The sequence below is a fragment of the Phyllobates terribilis genome, unplaced genomic scaffold (genome assembly GCF_046119375.1).
Source record: "Phyllobates terribilis strain yellow unplaced genomic scaffold, ASM4611937v1 Scaffold_2__4_contigs__length_985480577, whole genome shotgun sequence".
In the NCBI taxonomy this organism is placed as follows: Eukaryota; Metazoa; Chordata; class Amphibia; order Anura; family Dendrobatidae; genus Phyllobates; species Phyllobates terribilis.
In genome coordinates this window covers 580,884,564-580,903,347 of record NW_027362762.1, presented here as the reverse complement: position 1 = coordinate 580,903,347, position 18,784 = coordinate 580,884,564, and the positions used below count along the sequence as shown (strand labels likewise).

The following is an 18,784-nucleotide window of genomic DNA, read 5'->3' as shown; positions in this document are numbered from 1 at the left end:
GAGGTGGGATGGGATGGGATCAAGTGGACAAGTGGTGAGGTGTGATTTGGCGAGGAGGCAAGTAAACTCTCCTTTAGTGATGTTGGAAAGGGAGGTTATGCGGGAAAGGCAATGGTCTGGAAAACAAAGGGGTTGTGGTGGTCGGACAATGAAGACTTTCCTTGTTTAGTTAATTTTGTTTTTGAAGTGAGTGGCAAAGTCCTCAGCAGCGATGAGGGAGGTCGGAGGGGGCAATGGAGGGCGGAGGAGGGAGTTAAAAGTTTTAAATAATTGTTTGGGGTTGTAGGATAAGGAAGATATGAGGGTTGTGAAGAAGGCCTGTTTAACAGAGATGAGGGCTGATTTGAACACGAGCGTTGCTTGTTTTAATGCAGTGAAGTCATCTTGCGAATGTGTTTTCTTCCAACGCCGTTCCGCAACCCGGGACGCTTACTGAAGCTTTTTAGTGGGGTTATTGTGCCAGGGTTGTCTATTGATTGGTCGCACTCTGCCATGCACAAGACTGAGTCAATAGCTGATGCAAGAATGGCATTGTAGAAAGCAGTGGCGCTTTCTGTGTTGTGGAGTTAAGATATGGATGTAAGTGGTAGAATAGAATCAGAGAGTCTGTGAGAGTCTAAATGTGAAAGGTTCCTGTGTGGGTGTGCTAGTTGTTGGACATGGATGACAGGTGAGGAGGACACGGATGAGAAAGTGAGTAGATGAAGGTCAGATAGTGGGAGAGGGGAGGTTGAGACGTTAGATAGGAAGCAGAGTCGGGTGAAGATGAGGTCTAGTGTGTGTTCGTCTTTGTGGGTGGCTGAGGAGGACCACTGAGTAAGTCCAAAAGATAATTTGGATGCTGCTGACTGGCCGGTATCAGTGGGGATGTTGAAATCGCCCATGATAATGGTGGGAATGTCAGCAGAGAGAAAGTGAAAAAGCCAGGTGGGGAAATGGTCAATAAAGAGAGTGACTGGGCCTGGAGGTCTGTATACGACATCCACTTGGAGGCTGGAGGGAGAGTAGATGTGGACAGAGTGGACTTCAAAAGAAAAGATGGTGAGGGAGGTAGAAGTGTGATTGGGTTAAAGGTGCAGTTGGTAGAAAGGAGAAGACCCACTCCTCCACCATGTCTGAGACCAGGGTGAGAAGTGTGGGTGAAGTGGAGGCCACCGAAACACAGCGCAGCATTGGAGGCAGTGTCAGAGGGTGTCAGTCATGTTTTGGTGATGCCCAGGAAGAAGAAATTACGAGAGGTAAAGAGGTCATGAATAACATGGAGCTTATTGCAGACAGTGCTGTGAATAATCCCAGTGTGTGATACATGCCACGTGTCTAACCAGAGTTTATGATACAACAAGCAGCACAAACTAACAGAATCAGAGCTGCTGGCTGTCCTCGGTGATGCTGTACTTGTCAGTATTACTGGCAGTCACCAATAAAATGGTTCCGCACTGTGATCCTAAACTTAACTCTCCCTTATACCGATAAGAGATAAGTCTACAGAGCGAGGCCACGCCCTGTCTAGTGACGTGAACGGCAGTGGGCGTGTCCAAATAGAAGACGCCCTCACTCAATACAAGTGTATGTAGACCGAGGCCGCGCCCACTGGCCGGGGGTATGTATAACACATACATACCCTCCGTTACCGGCTCTCATACCCGTGAATCCCTGTAGTGCAAAATGCCTGTGCTGGGGGGATTCGTAAGTCTGCAGAGACACAGAGTGACTGCAGACTTATCACTTTTGACCTGACAACCCTTTTAGGATGCACAAATCTCTCTTGGAAAGTGTTCAGCCTCAGGAATCAATGTTTCTATTCAGAAGACATGCAGGCTGGATCTTATGCATTCATAAGGCCAGACCCAAAATTGGTAAGAAAAGCTATCATTCCATTAATCTCGTTAGTATCTCAGTGGCCTTCAGCCATTGTTTTCCCAGCCACTAGTCCCATTTTCTGGATCGGGAAAGTAGAGCAGTCACCACAGGGGATCTCGCATGCAGCCCTAAGTGATGGGTCCCACCTGACAAAAATACCTCCAATAATGCACAGTTAGCTTTGGGGGAGAGGGTGTGAACACATCTGCCCATTCAGCGAGCTGATCCCATGGAGGGAGGAAAATAAGCAACATGTTTAGTTGGTGGAGCGACGTCAAGAGGAGAGGATCGATTGCTAAGGCCCTGGAGCCCATGGATGGATGGCCTATGGAGTTTTGGAGATCGGTTGCCGTGCTACGGTTGAGGGATCTGTCGTCTGGATTTTAGGAACATTCTTAAGGACTGTTGCCGCAGAATACATGAGCTTTGGTTGTGTTATCTGTAGAGGAGCGTGGACTGTGACTACAGGCTATACTGGTGAGAGATATGAAATCTGTGGGCCAACCAAAAGTTAGGAGACAGTGAGTATCGAACGTACGGGGACAGTGGAACTACCTGCCCCGGGGAGGGAGTCTTATGGACTGGGGGGAATGTATTTTGGCCATCTACCCAGAGTTGTTGTACAACTATGGACATAAGGAATAAAAAATAGTTGCATCATTAACCAGCCTAGGTGATTATTACAACTCACAACTTCAGATCTTCGCACACCGGCTTTTCAAAATGATGTTGAGCAAACTTTAAACGCGCTTGAGCATGTTTTTTGTTCAGCAATGGAGTCTTGGTGCGTATACAGGCCATGGATGTTGAGTGCATTGCTTATTGTTTTCTTTGAAACAATTGTACCTGCAGGTTCCAGGTCTTTCTGTAACTCCCCATAGGTGGTCCTTGGCTCTTGGACAACTCTTCTGGTAATTCTTTTCACTCCTCAGTCTGAAATCTTGCAGGTAGTACCTGGTCATGGTCGGTTTATGGTGAAATTATGTTCTTTCTACTTCTGGATTTTGGCCCCAACAGTGCTCACTGGAACCTTCAGTAGTTTAGAAATTCTTTTGTAACCCATGCCATCAGTATGCTCACTGGTTTTTCCCATCATGAGATGTTTCTTGTGTGGCATTTTGGTAATGAGACACCTTTTTATAGGCCAACAGTTGAACCAGATGAAATTATTTTTCACTAAGTGACAGGATTGCTTTCTAATTACTGATAGATTTCAGTTGATGTCATGACTTTCCATGGCTTCTTGCATCTCTTTTTCTTCATGTGTTCAATACCTTTTCCCTGTGTCATATCTCATTCTTACACATAACTTAATTTATGGACATTTATGGTTTGATTTATTGGCCTGTGTGGATTGTATGAACGTGGTGGCAACATCAGCAATCGTTTGGCCAGACTTGAGACAAAGTGGATCTGGACACTTGACACTGTATGTCCCCGGGGTCTCAACGAAAACCTTAGCTTCGTTCCGTTTCTGTGAAACCTTTGTTTCCAGTTTTCCTGTGATTGTAGTTTTAATTATATAATCTATCCGCAGTGTTTCTTTGAGATATGGGAGTAGCTTATATTCTGCTCCCTTCTATACTTGAATGGGTGGATGATACGGACAGCTTCAGCCATTGCTGCCTAGGCCTTTATACAGAGATATTGGAGTCGGGCGGACGATATGGACACCCTTTACTATCACGTGGCTGGGACTACCATCTAGACAAGTCAGAATTGTACGCATGTGTTATACTCTCGTCTATTGGATATGTATATATCGGATTTGTCTTTGTGCAACTTTTTTGGACATTGCATCTAATTTGAACAGTGTATCTATATCTGTTATATTCGAATTGCTATGCAAATGGTAGAAAATTGTTTACTTATCTCAGGTGTGAGCCCTGGTGGAAACAATAAAAAAAATTTTTTCAGTATATTTTAGTACAATCATAAATGGTGTTGCCAACATATGTATAGATGGGCTACTAATACACTAAATGTGATTTTATATTATTCTAGTGTTTCCATTGGGGCATACACTTGATCTAAGGTTAAGATGTATAGCTCATATCTTAAGTTGTATGAGGGATAATTACCTGCAGCCACTGTTCCGCAGAACAATTACACTATATACTAATTACATATATACAATATGGCATTTGAATTTGGAAAAACCTAGAATATTAACAAGAATGTGGTTTGCGTGTGATATGTCCTGTGGATGCTGGCTGTGACACAAATCCATTTTGCAATGTCCCTTCTAGAGAATAATGCACGACTGCTATTGCCAATATGCACTGTCACTCTTGGGTGCCCACTTTACATATGAATGCTTGACTACTGCCGCCCTTACTACAATGGGGTTGGTACGCGTGCGCCTTCCTGGACCCGTAAGCGCCGACATCTGTGTCTGTACGTAGCACGTGTCATCGGGTCACCTGACCTGATGCGGCGCGCACGTGACGCGGATGCCGGATGTGTTCTGGTGGTTCCCGGACGGCGCGCGCGTCATATGGATCCCCATGCTTATCAGTGCTGTGAAAGTTATCACTAATGATCTATAATATTTTGATGACTATATACCATGTTGCCAGTAATTTTATTGATATATATATATACTATATTATGCTCATACAACAAGGATAATGTAATTCTTTTAATACATACTACTGTTGTTGTGTGAGCGCTTTTCTATGCAGTGCCATCTATTGGCCGAACCATGATTCATTAAAGGTTTTTTAATGAATTGATCTACTCCTGATCTCTTTTGTTCGGTAAATTCTCTGTTGGTTAACTTATATGTCCCGAATTGATCTAGTCCGATGCATACCTACCTGTATGGGCATTAGTGATGCACATAAGAAATCTGAATCATTCATTCAAGTATAATAATGTGTACAAGAAGGAATAGGTGGATCCTTTGCGCTGCTGATAAAAATCCAAAGGAAGATTCCAGGAGACACTATTAGTTTCTGTTTTTTTTCCTGAAGAAGAAGTCGGATTATTGTGAAAAACATTGATAATAGAACACATCGCTGCCAATCCTGTCTTCTGGAATCTCCCTTTGGATTTTTATCAGAAATTAATATGATCCACTTATTTTTTCTTGGCATTTTACCAGTTTACTAACCCATAGGAATGCAGCAACTGAGAATTCTAAATCCCATCAATCATTGTGTATTACACAACCTAACCAGGTGAGCACCTCCTTCATCTTACGGTCTTTGATCATCGGATAAGGCCCTATTGCGCTTTTCTGTTTCTCAGTCATTGCTACATACAATCCCTATATGATACAGCGGAAGGCAAAATCTATCTTTTAAATATCGTAAATCACTGGTTCAAGAGTAGATTTACAAAGAGGATGATAATTTCTTAAACGGAATCTGAAAGCGGTCTTGAGACAACCAGAATCGAATTTTGAAATCTTCCAGTTTCCAGCTAATGCACCATTTGAGCTGAGTCAAAAATCAGAGTATGGTAATTTCTGGACTATGCAGAGCTTCTACAGAATTTCAGGAGCAATTCAGATGACATCAGGCATTTCAATAGTGCCACAGTGGCACATAGACCGCTTAATGATAATATGGCATATAGATTCCAAAACGTCATTTTCTACATTATGACACCACAGATCTTATCTAAAGACATGCTAGTAACTCTATAAAAGGGCTAAAGACATCAGAGAGAATTTCTTACCTTTGGTCTCACAATCTTGGAAAGTTGTGGCTCCTTCATGTTTGGTGTTTAGACCACCTCCACAAGAAAGGCATTGAATCCGTCCACTTTCTGGTTGGTACATACCTCGTGGACATAATTGACATTGTTTGTACCCATCTAGAAAGAATTGCCCTGGAGAACATTCACCTGAAAAAAGTAGTTTTACTTCTATGTAAATGCACAAAATACATGCCTTCAAGACAAGTATTAAAGTTGTCTACCATGTTGTTAACATTTATCTTCTATTTACATAAGCCTGATCATTAAAGAGAACCTGTCATCAGGTTTTTCCCATATAATGTAGGGCCAGCACTTGTATGCCCTCATATACAGCATTCTAGAATGATGTGTATATATATATTTTCTCAATGCACTCTATATAACACAAAAAATAGCTTTTGTTATACTCCCCTATGGGGCGGTCTAATCGGGAGGGAGTTGCTGGTCTTTATTGGCGCCTCCTCCCTTCTTGCAATCACCATCCTCCATGCATTCGTGCAGATGACAAAGCAGAGCAAAGTATTGTAATGTGCATGCGCGGTGAAGGGGCGAAGAGCGTCAGCGCATGCGCACAATAATACTTTGCTCTGTCCTCGGCAGAGCAGATAGAAGTACTCCTGCGCAGTAGCGTGATGAAAGACACTGTGTGGATGAAATGAGACTTTTCATCCACACAAAGCTGGGAAGGAAGACTGCGATCACAAGAAGAGAGGAGGCGCCGGATTAAGACCAGTGACACCCATCAGACTGGACCGCCCTGTAAGTGAATAAAATAAAAGCTATCTTTTGTGTTATGCAGAACACATTGGGGACATACAGTGGGTACGGAAAGTATTCAGACCCCTTTACATTTTTCACTCTTTGTTTCATTGCAGCCATTTGGTAAATTCTAAAAAGTTCATTTTCTTTCTCATTAAAGGACAGGCCCAGTGTAGCACCTGGTCCCTCTGCTCGGTCCTTCCCTGGTTCACGGAGTCGATTGAGCTGCCGTGCGACCTTAGTCAGTCCGAGTTGATACCTAGTCACGCCCCTCTGGTCCCTCCTTGCACCGCAGCACTGAGGTTCCACCAGCCGGATCCGTAACAGCCAGATCTGTGCCTTGCCACAGTTCTGTCTCTGAGCTCCATGGGCAGTTCCTTTGAGCTCATGATTCTCATTTGGTCTGACATGCACTGTGAGCTGTGAGGTCTTAAATAGACAGGTGTGTGTCTTTCCAAATCAAGTCCTATCAGTTTAATTAAACACAGCTGGACCACAATGAAGGAGTAGAACCATCTCAAGGAGGATCACAAAGAAATGGACAGCATGTGACTTAAATATGAGTTTCTGATCAAAGGGTCTGAAAACTTATTACCATGTGGTATTTCAGTTTTTCTTTTTTAATAAATTTGCAAAAATTTCTACATTTCTATTTTTTTTAGTCAAGATGGGGTGCAGAGTATACTTTAATGAGAAAAAAAAATAACTTTTTAGAATTTACCAAATGGCTGCAATGAAACAAAGAGTGAAAAATTTAAAGGGGTCTGAATACTTTATGTACCCACTGTATATACAGCATTCTAGAATGCTGCATATGAGGGCATACACATGCTCGCCCTACTTTATATAATAAAATTCTGGAGACACGTCCCCTTTAACACATTAGTAATATCTATACATAGAAACTTTAACTCCTTCCCGACATGACCAATTTCTGTTTTTTGTTTTTTTTTGTCTTTTTCTCCCCTTCTTCCAAGAGCCATAATAACTCATCCTTCTATTTTTATCTCATCCTTCTGTTTTATGCCTTTGACACAGTCGACCACTCCCTCCTACTACAAATTCTCTCTACCCTTGGAATCAAAGACCTTGCCCTTCCCTGGATCTCCTCATACCTTTCTAACTGCCCGTTTAGCATCTCCCACTCCCATACAACCAACTCATCCCGCCTTCTCTCTGTTGGTTCGCTCCAGGCTCTGTCCTGAGAACCCTACCTGTCTCAATCTATACCTTTAAAAAGCAACTCTATATCCAAAAAGGTAGAATGTTCCATTTTTAGAAAACCTATCAGTGGTAAGGCTGTGTGACCACGATGCGTTTTTTGTAAACGTTTCCGCAGCGGCAAAAACGCTGCAGATACGCTTAAAAAATGCTTGGTAAAAGGCCTGCCATGTTCCCCAATGATAATCCTCATGTGCTGTGTACATGCTGCGGAAATTTCCTCTGCGGGTTATCATTGTGGAAAAAACCGCAGCACCACCAATTATTTTGCGGAAGCGTTTTCGCCACCATTGACTTGCATTGGAACGCTTGGATTCCGCATCACTGGATCTGTACATGCGGAATCCATGCGTTTCAATGTGCGGATGTTACCCGGGTGTGGAGGACAGGAGACTCTCCTCCAGACCCGGGTACCATAGAACCTGTAAAAAAAAGAATAAAATAAAAATAAATATGATACTTACCTTTTGATGGCCCCCGGTGCGCTTGTCTTCGCTTATCGGCAGATCGCGGTGGACTGAAGGACCTGCTCTGACGTCATTTAGTCATGTGACGGCAGGTCTTTCAGTGTACCGCGAGCTGCCAGCAAGCCTGGACGGAGCGAATAAAGACTGCGGGGGCCATCGGAAGGTAAGTATAGATTTATTTTTTTATTTTTTACCATTCTTTACGGTCACACTATATAAATCTATGCCGGTTGCATGGATTTATATAGTGTGACCAAGTTGACAAGCACTTTCCAAGTGATGCTAAAATCGCTTGGAAAGCACTTGACAACCCGCATGCGGAAATGCATGTGAAGAACGCTTCACTTATGCTTGTCCCTGGCAGGAAAAACACATGTACAATCCGCATGTACAATCTGCATGCAGAAATGCTCAGGATTTTTTCCTGAGCATTTCTGCATCTCCCTGGCAGAAAAAACGCATGCGGATTGTACATGCGGATTGTACATGCGGATTGTACATGCGGATTGTACATGCGGATTGTACATGTGGATTGTACATGCAGATTGTACATGCGTTTTTCCTGCCAGGGACAAGCGGATGTGAAGCGTTCTTCACTTGCATTTCCGCATGCGGATTGACAAGCGCTTTCCAAGCGATTTTAGCATCACTTGGAAAGTGCTTGACAACTTGGTCACACTATATAAATCCATGCAACCGGCATGGATTTATATAGTGTGACCCTAGAGAATGTAAAAAAATAAAATAAATCTATAATTACCCTCTGATGGCCCGCGCTGTCTTGCTTCACCGTCCCGGCTGCCGGCAGCGCTACACTGAAGGACCTGCCGACATCAGCATCGCGTGACCCGTCACATGACTATGACGTCAGCGCAGGTCCTTCAGTCCATCGCAAACTGCCGGCAAGCAAGGAGGAGCGCATCGGGGGCCACCAGAAGGTAAGCATATATTTATTTTTTATTTTATTCTTTTTTTTTACAGTTTTCTATGGTACCCAGGTCCGGAGGAGAGTGTCCTCTTCTCTAGACCTGGGTACCATCAGCACATTAAAAAGCATGGAATGTGCATCTACATATACAGTGATGCGTAATCCATGCGATCTAATGCAAGTCAATGGCGGCGAAAATGCAGCACTTCCGCAAAATAATTGGTTGTGCTGCGTTTTTTTCCGCAATTATAATCCGCAGCGGAAATTTCCACAGCATGTGCCCAGCACATGCGGATTATCATTGGGGAACATGGCAGGCCTTCTACCATGCATTTTTTAAGCATTTCTGCAGCATTTTTGCCGCTGCTGAAACGCTTAAAAAACGCATCGGGGGCACACAGCCTTATGTGGCGGTACAGTTCAGATTCTTGCTGCGTGCCGGTCAGGCTGGTGTAGCGGTAGAGACTAGGCAGTCAGCAGGGAGTTCAGAATGGAGAGGCTACAATATTCCTGGAATAGCTGAATAGTAGGTGTGTAGTTCAAAGCAGATGAAGACAGGGGGTCCCGCCCAATGTCTGACCAGTAATCTGCACAAGGAGATGAAGGTATCCACCTAAAGCCAGTGAGGTGTGCCGGCCGGTCACACCTGTGTGGCAAATAAGAACAAGGATGTGTGCGCTCTGTATCAGTCTGACGTCACAAAGGCAGTGGGCTTGCTCTGAAAGGATGTTCACCCAGCACTAATCCAACATGTTTCTGAGGCTACGGCCTCCTTCATCAGGGATTGCAGATGCCATAAGCGTCCTTGTATTTGTAGGTGTACACTCCTTCTGCTTGGTCAGGAGCTCAAATAAGGTATTATAGAAAAGCAAAAAGCTCTGTATCACTATTAAGACCGTGGGATTTTAAAGAGTTCATTCTAAAAATCCATTTTGTTTCTGCTTTGACATGGATTTAATATAATCCCCACCTCTCCAATGTTTTTTAACACTTTCAATACCCCCAAAAATTGTGCCTGTCAGTTTTCCACTATGTGCCTGTTTATAGAGCAATGATAGTGGGTGGCCAGTGTATTATTTTCTAATATTATTGGCATGTTCTTTCATTCTAGTTCTCAATTCTCTTTTTGTTCTACCAATATAATGTTTGTGGCAAGGGCATCAGATACAATAAATTATTCCCTTTGAATAACAAGATATATGTGTATTGATGTTTACTTCTTCATCTCCGATGTTAAAAGAAGTTATAGGTTTTTTCATCTTAGTTGTTTCACACATAATGCATGCTTTACATGGGAAAAAAACTTTAATCCCATTATCATTTTTTCCCCCATTATCTTTACCTACCACTGTTGGGGCGATTTTACTAGCCAAATTATTAGCTCTTCTATATACGAAACTGGGATTGGGGGGGATATGTTCTCCCACGGTTTTATCTTCCATTACTAGCGGACAATATTTTTTCTCTATCTTCCTTAATTTGAAGCTCTCCTGATTATACTGCGTGATAATGGGGATTTCAAAAGGACACAGTTTTTTCTCTTGCAAATCCCTGGTTTTCTGTATAGTTAGTAATTGGTCTCTTGGAATTTTTTCCACTTGTCATTTTGTTATTTCCAAATCAGGAAGGCTATATCCCTTTTGAGTAAATTTCTCAATTATTTTATCTGACTCTTGCAAGAAATCCTCATTTTTGGTACAATTGCACTTGATTCGCACAAATTGTCCTTTAGGGATATTTTTAACCAGATGGGAAGATGGCAGCTATACCTACTGATATAGCTATTACTAACTGTAACTTTTTGTGGCCAATTTTCCGTTCTCCATATATACCGTAATATCAAGAAAATTGACAAAAAGTGCACTGGTGACTGCCGTAAAATTTAGATTAAAATCATTTTTAATTGATGTTTTTAAAAAAAAATTCTAAACTATACCTGCCCCCATGCCATATAAAAAAGACGTCATCTATGAACCGTTTCCAAAAGACCAGACCCACACCGGGCCCCTGGTGGGAGGGGAACAATTCCTCCCACCTACTCACATATAGATTAGCAAAACCCGGTGCGAATTTGGTCCCCATCGCGGTCCCCCACGGCTGTAAATAAAATTGTTTTTCGTATTTAAAATAATTATGAATGGTGATAACATTAATAGATTTTTTTATAAAATCAATTTGTGTTTGTGAAATCCTATGTGTATTGGTCTCTTTCTGTAAACAGAATTGTACTGCTTCTTCACCTTTTTTATTATCTATAATGGTATATAATGAGGTAATATCTAACGTACCTATAATAAAATCAGATTTCCACTGGATAGTATTTAAAATGTGTAAAAATTGTGCATTTTTATTTGTATATGGTCTCCCATGCTGGTATTTGTGCTGCCCCCATCCTGGTATTTGTGCTGCCCCCATCCTGGTATTTGTGCTCCCCAATCCTGTTCCTCCATCCTGTTATGTGCTGCCCTCATCCCTATCCTGGTATGCATGGCACCCCTCACCACTAATCCTGGTATGCATGGCACCCCTCACCACTAATCCTGGTATGCATTTGCACCCCTCACCCCCAATCCTGGTATGCATGGCACACCTCACTCTCAATCCTGGTATGCATGGTACCCCTCACCCCCAATCCTGGTATGCATGGCACCCCTCATCTCCAATCCTGGTATGCATGGTACCTCTCATTCCCAATCCTGGTATGCATGGCACCCCTCATCCCCAATCCTGGTATGCATGGCACCCCTCATCCCCAATCCTGGTATGCATGGTACCCCTCACCCTCTATCCTGGTATGCATGGCACCCCTCACCCCCAATCCTGGTATGCATGGCACCCCTCACCCCCAATCCTGTATGCATGGCACCCCTCACCCCCAATCCTGGTATGTATGGCCTCCTCATCTCTCAATCCTGGTAAGCATGGTACCCCGCATTCCTATCCTGGTATGCATGGTACCCCTCATCCCTATTCTGGTATGCATGGCACCCCATCCCTCATCCTGGTATGCATGGCACCCCATCCCTCATCCTGGTATGCATGATACCCCTCATCCCTATTCTGGTATGCATGGTACCCCTCATCCTGGTATGCATGGTACCCCGCATTCCTATCCTGGTATGCATGGTACTCCTCATCCCCAATACTGGTATGCATGGCACCCCTCACCCTCCAATCCTGGTATGCATGGCCCCCCTCATTCCCAATCCTGGTATGCATGGCCCCCCTCATCCCCCAAACCTGGTATGCATGGCCCCCCTCATCCCCCAATCCTGGTATGCATGGTACCCCTCATCCCCCAATCCTGGTATGCATGGTACCCCTCATCCCCCAATCCTGGTATGCATGGTCACCTCACCCCCCAATCCTGGTATGCATGGTACCCCTCATCCCTATTCTGGTATGCATGGTACCCCTCATCCTGGTATGCATGGCACCTCATCCATCATCCTGGTATGCATAGTACCCCACATTCCTATCCTGGTAAGCATGACACTCCTCATACCCCAATCCTGGTATGCATGGTACCCCTCATCCCCCAATCCTGGTATGCATGGTCCCCTCATCCCCCAATCCTGGTATGCATGGAACTCCTCATCCCTTTCACGCTGCACACATACAAAAAAAACCACTTATACTCACCTTTCTTCCCTGTGCTCCACCGCTGCGGTATCCTGTTCTGCTGGAGGCTGGGGGAGGAGTGATGCGCCGAAGTACCACGCTGTCTGGCGCCATTTTGCTGAAGACACACTGCAAATGTGTCATCAGTAAAATGGCGCTGGATAGCGCTATGTACCTGCACCGATTTTGACGCCTTCACTCTGCCCCCGGTCTCTGGCCAGAAAAGAGGCGCCGTGGCAGCGCTCCTCCAGGTCAGGTAAGTATGTAAGTATGACGCCAGAGATCGCGGTATGCGTTCAGTGTCTACGTATACCGCGATCTCCGGCGCCATACACTTCTCTTACCTGTAACGGCTCCATGCGTTCTTCTGTCTGGAGTCAGACTACGTGTCGCGCATGCGCAGTCTATAGAGGCTTCAGACAGAGGGACGCTTGGCCGGTTATATTATAGATCCATGTCAAAAGCAGAAACAAAATTGATTTTTAGAATGAACTCTTTAAAACCCCACGGTCTTAATAGTGAGACAGAGCTTTTTGCTCTTCTATAATACCTTATTTGAGCTCCTGACCAATCAGAAGGAGTGTACACCTACAAATACAAGGATGCTTATGTCATCTGCAATCCCTGATGAAGGAGGCCGTAGCCTCAGAAACATGTTGGATTAGTGCTGGGTGAACCTCTTTTCAGAGCAAGCCCACTGCCTTTGTGACATCAGACTGATACAGAGCGCACACATCCTTATGTGCCACACAGGTGTGACAGGCCGGCACACCTCACTGGCTTTAGGTGGATACCTTCATCTCCTTGTGCAGATTACTGGTCAGACATTGGGCGGGACCCCCTGTCTTCATCTGCCTTGAACTACACACCTACTATTCAGCTATTACAGGAATATTGTAGCCTCTCCATTCTGGACTCCCAGCTGGTGGCCTGGTCTCTACCGCTACACCAGCCTGACCGGAACGCAGCTGTATCGCCACATAAGCCGGAGTGGCACACAGCAGATCCTGCTTCATCGGCCCTAGACATCCACACATCATCCAGCAGCCACAGATCCAGATCAGGACAGGTGAGAATTGGCGTTTTTTTTTACTATTTTTTTTTTAACACAAAAACCCCTGGCTTGGCTGAGGACACTACTAATCCCATCAGCTGTGCCGCTCTTGCTGTTATCAGCCGGAGTGGCAGTCGGATGATGGGAGTAGTACTTCCCCAGCCGACCCGGGTACCATTGTATGTGCATTTTTGCAGCGTATTTGACCCATTGACTAGTCAAATACGCAGAAAAGAACCGCAGCAAATCCGCAAATATACACTGCTCGAAAAAATAAAGGGAACACTCAAATAACACATCCTAGATCTGAATGAATGAAATATTCTCATTGAATACTTTGTTCTGTACAAAGTTGAATGTGCTGACAATAAAATCAAATAAAAATAATCAATGGAAATCAAATTTATTAACCAATGGAGGCTTGGATTTGGAGTCACCGCCAAAATTAAAGTGGAAAAGCACACTACAGGCTGATCCAACTTTGATACAATGTCCTTAAAACAAGTCAAAATGAGGCTCAGTATTGTGTGTGGCCTCCACATGCCTATATGACCTCTCTAAAACGCCTGGGCATGCTCCTGATGAGGTTGCGGATGGTCTCCTGTGGGATCTCCTCCCAGACCTGGACTAAAGCATCCGCCAACTCCTGGACAGTCTGTGGTGCAACGTGACGTTGGTGGATGGAGCGACACATGATGTCCCAGATGTGCTCAATCGGATTCAGGTCTGGGGAACGGGCAGGCCAGTTCATAGCTTCAATGCCTTAATCTTGCAGGAACTGCTGACACACTCCAGCCACATGAGGTCTGGCATTGTCCTGCATTAGGAGGAACCCAGGGCCAACCACACCAGCATATGGTCTCACAAGGGGTCTGATCTCATCTCGGTACCTAATGGCAGTCAGGCTACCTCTGGAGAGCACATGGAGGGCTGTGCGGCCCTCCAAAGAAATGCCACCCCACACCATTACTGACCCACTGCCAAACCGGTCATGCTGAAGAATGTTGCAGGCAGCAGATCGCTCTCCACCGCGTCTTCAGACTCTTTCATGTCTGTCACCTGTGCTCAGTGTGAACCTGCTTTCATCTGTGAAAGGGCACAGGACGCCAGTGGCGACTTTGCCAATCCTGGTGTTCTGTGGCAAATGCCAAGTGTCCTGCACGGTGTTTGGCTGTGAGCACAACCCCCATCTGTGGCAGTCGGGCCCTCTTACCACCCTCATGGAGTCGGTTTCTAACCGTTTGTGCAGACACATGCACATTTGTGGCCTGCTGGAGGTCATTTTGCAGGGCTCTGGCAGTGTTCCTCCTGTTCCTCCTTGCACAAAAGCGGAGGTAGCGGTCCTTCTGCTTCATTGTTGCCCTCCTACGGACCCCGCAACGTCTCCTGGTTTACTGGCCTGTCTCCTGGTAGCGCCTCCAGCCTCTGGACACTACGCTGACAGACACAGCAAACCTTCTTGCCACAGCTCCCACTGATGTGCCATCCTGGATGAGCTGCACTACCTGAGCAACTTCTGTGGGTTGTACAGTCCGTCTCATGCTACCACGAGTGTGAAAGCACAACCAACATTCAAAAGTGACCAAAACATCAGCGAAAAAGCATTGGTACTGAGATGTAGTCTGTGGTCCTCACCTGCAGAACCATTCCTTTATTGAGGGTGTCTTGATAATTGCCAATAATTTCCATCTACTGTCTATTCCATTTGCACAACAGCATATGAAATTGATTGTCAATCAGTGTTGCTTCCTAAGTGGACAGTTTGATTTCACAGAAGTTTGATGTACTTGGAGTTATATTCCGTTGTTTAAGTGTTACCTTTATTTTTTTGAGCAGTGTATTTATACCTGTGGGTTTGCTGCAGTTCAATTAAAGTCAATGGGCGGGAAACACTGCAGAAACGCTGCATACAATGAACATGCTGCGTTTTTAAACGCAATGACAATCCTGAACAGAAAATTCCGCATCATGTGCACAGCACATTAGGATTGTCATTGCATTAGCTAGCAGATGGATTAAATACCATTTTTGATGAGTTTTCACAGCGTTTTCTCCGCATGGAAATGCATCAAAAACGCTACGTGTGCACTTAACCTGAAGGGAGCATGTCAATTATTATTAGCTATCATGATAAGTTGCAGTAAAATGTGATCACTGTGAGCTATGCATATAGAAGGTGCAGAAATAGGTAAATCATTTAAATATGTGAATTATAATCATGTTATCAACTGTGCATGGTTTTCCTAAATGTATCTAATCTTTAATAACGCTCCTAAAGTAAAAGTCCATCTGAGTATGGTCTGGTGACAATTGTGGCAATTCAGCCTGGTTTTGTCTACCTATCCACTTATAAAAAAAATCATATATATTTATGAATAGACACTGTGGGGGGATTCATTAATACTGGATACTGAATAATCACGCCAGTATTAATGAACTGTATGCTGGAGCACACTGACCTGAATAATGAATCAGGCACATCTGACACCTAGTCTGCTGCCAGAAATATACGCCAGCCAGGCTGTGTGATAAATCTCAAGTATTTTCGAACTGTCTAATCCAAGTTTACATCACTTTTCAGTTGACTGACCTTGTGTAAGAATTTTTTTGCAAAATTTAGGTGCACAGCCTCACATAGTAGCCTATTCTTTTCTGACAAAATATGCCCCTTTTCAGCAAGACCATACCCATTGTTGGACAAGGTGCAGAAAGTGTCTAAGGCTGTGTGCCCATGATGCATTTTTTAAGCGTTTCCACAAAGGCAAAAAACGCATGGTAGATGGCCTGCCATGGTCCCCAATGATAATCCGCATGTGCTGTGCACATGCTGCGGAAATTTCCGCTGCGGATTATCATTGCAGAAAAAAACGCAGCACTGCCAATTATTTTGCGGAAGCGCTGCCTTTTCGCCGCCATTGACTTTCATTAGATCGCATGGATTACGCATCACTGTATATGTAGATGCACATTCCATGCGTTCTAATGTGCGGACGGTACCCGGGTGTGGAGGAGAGGAGACTCTCCTCCGGACCCAGGTACCATAGAAAACTGTAAAAAAATAGAATAAAATAAAAAATAAATGTTATATTTACCTTCTGACGGCCCCCGCTGCGCTTGTCCTCCCTTGCCGGCAGATCGCGATAGACTGGAGGACCTGCGCTGACATCATAGTCATGTGATGGCAGGTCCTTCAGTGTACCGCGATCTGCCGGCAGCCAGGACGGAGTGAAGCAAGACACCGGGGGCCATCGGAAGGTAAGTATAGATTTATTTTTTATTTTTTACCATTCTTTCGGTCACAGTATATAAATCCATGCCGTTTGCATGGATTTATATAGTGTGACCAAGTTGACAAGCACTTTCCAAGTGATGCTAAAATCGCTTGGAAAGCGCTTGACAACCCGGATGAGGAAATGCAAGTGAAGAACGCTTCACATCCGCTTGTCCCTGGCAGGAAAAACACATGTACAATCCGCATGTACAATCCGCATGTACAATCCGCATGCGTTTTTTCTGCCAGGGAGATGCAGAAACGCTCAGGAAAAATCCGGAACATTTCTGCATCGTGGGCACATAGCCTTAGACATAATAAATATGGTGCAAATTAGGAAAAAATAATTTTTGAATGCAAATTACAACATAATTCATAAGCATTTTGCTTGATTAATATATCCCACTATGTTAAATGGTCAAATAAGGCTTTTAATACAGTAACCATTGGATTTAATCATTCATATAACATTATCTTTAATCTTACCTCCACAGGCTAATATACTGGTTGCTCCTGATGGTCCTGTAGCTTCAGTTCCAGGGCACAGGTCACATAACAATTGTCCCTCTTTCTCTTGGTAGGTACCTTGAGGACATGGTTGACATTGATCCATTTGACCATGGTAGTATGTGCCAGGGAGACAGCTCGCTGAGATACAGGTAGACAATAAAATTAATGGAAAGGAAAATAAAACAGTGGTAAACCAAACTTATTAACATTATCAAAAATGTATTTTAAACCCTTTCAAATTGAAAATGTTAAAAGGCATAGTACTAGGTGGCGGTCAAGGGGCTAGTACAATAAAAGAGCTTAAACATGAGCCATATGTCAGTGGTAGACATTAAATAAAATAGGTATCTTCTTCAATAGACAGCAGCATGATATTGTGTAAAATCCTTCTGTTTTTTTGTTAATACATTAAAATTGATACCTTATGCCTAGCAAAGGCCATCAATATTAGATTGTAGGGACTCCCTCCTTATTTCTGTGGTGGAACTGAATGGTTTCCTGAAATGATATCATCTCATGACATCCCCAGCTCAGAAATATATTGTTTCCTTCAATTAAAACAGTGGTATGCAATCTTTATGCAAATGGGAGATAACAGAAAATATACATTTATAACCCCTACATCTCAGGCTTCATTTCTCTTCTATATGCCAGCTTAAATAAACTAAAGTTCAACAAACAGCATGTATATGTGTGCGCTTGGGATAGGATCTAGTAGGACTCAGGGACTTCTCTGAGTGGAAGAAAATGTGGCCAGCTTTATCAAACTGCTCAATTAACATGACCTAGAGTCAGCCTTCAAAATCTTAATGAAGTCTTATTTGGTACCTATGCAGATTGCTCACTATATGCCTGTCTACTTACTACTCCTCTTGTTTTAGAGGCTGATAGCAGCATGCTTCATAGTTGGTGTATGCAAATTGTCTCTTCATAGAGGAAGAGGTCTTGAACTCTAGTGCCACTAAATTGGAAGTAGCAATCCTAAAAGTTATTTTTTGACCCTTTATTGAGCCTTGGCACATGACTTAGGAGAAAAGACAAACCAGACGCTCTGTTTGCAGACATGTGTTTTGGGGTATTGCCTCTCATTAATGCAAAGCAAGAGATATGATTTGGCTGGATCAGAGACGTATGACTCTCCTTTTGGAGAGTGTCAAGCTGGCATAAAGAGACTGATACGTTATACAATGCTCCTCAGGGACATTAAATATGCAAATTGTCCTGTCAGAATGGAAGAGGACTTGAACTTTAAAGCCACATATTGTAAGTAGAAAGCCTAAAAGTCAATATCGATCATTTAATGAGCCTTATTGTTATGCGCTTTGCAGAGAGACCCAGCAAGACTGGCACCAAACGAGCAAAGGTGCAGTCACCTGATGGCCAGGAAT

At 43.8% G+C, this 18,784-nt stretch overlaps 1 protein-coding gene across 5 annotated transcripts in view; it reads right to left on the bottom strand.

Moving 5' to 3' along the window:
* SCUBE3 (signal peptide, CUB domain and EGF like domain containing 3) overlaps window positions 1–18,784 on the bottom strand; it is a 1,075,473-nt gene that overhangs the window by 237,098 nt on the left and 819,591 nt on the right. For all 5 annotated transcript variants that reach the window (XM_073666423.1, XM_073666418.1, XM_073666419.1 and 2 more), the window contains 2 exons: window positions 17,373–17,534; window positions 5,545–5,712 (listed from right to left, as the gene is read on the bottom strand). In XM_073666423.1, coding sequence (XP_073522524.1) covers window positions 5,545–5,712; window positions 17,373–17,534 — 330 coding nt within the window. The remainder of the gene's footprint in view (window positions 1–5,544; window positions 5,713–17,372; window positions 17,535–18,784) is intronic.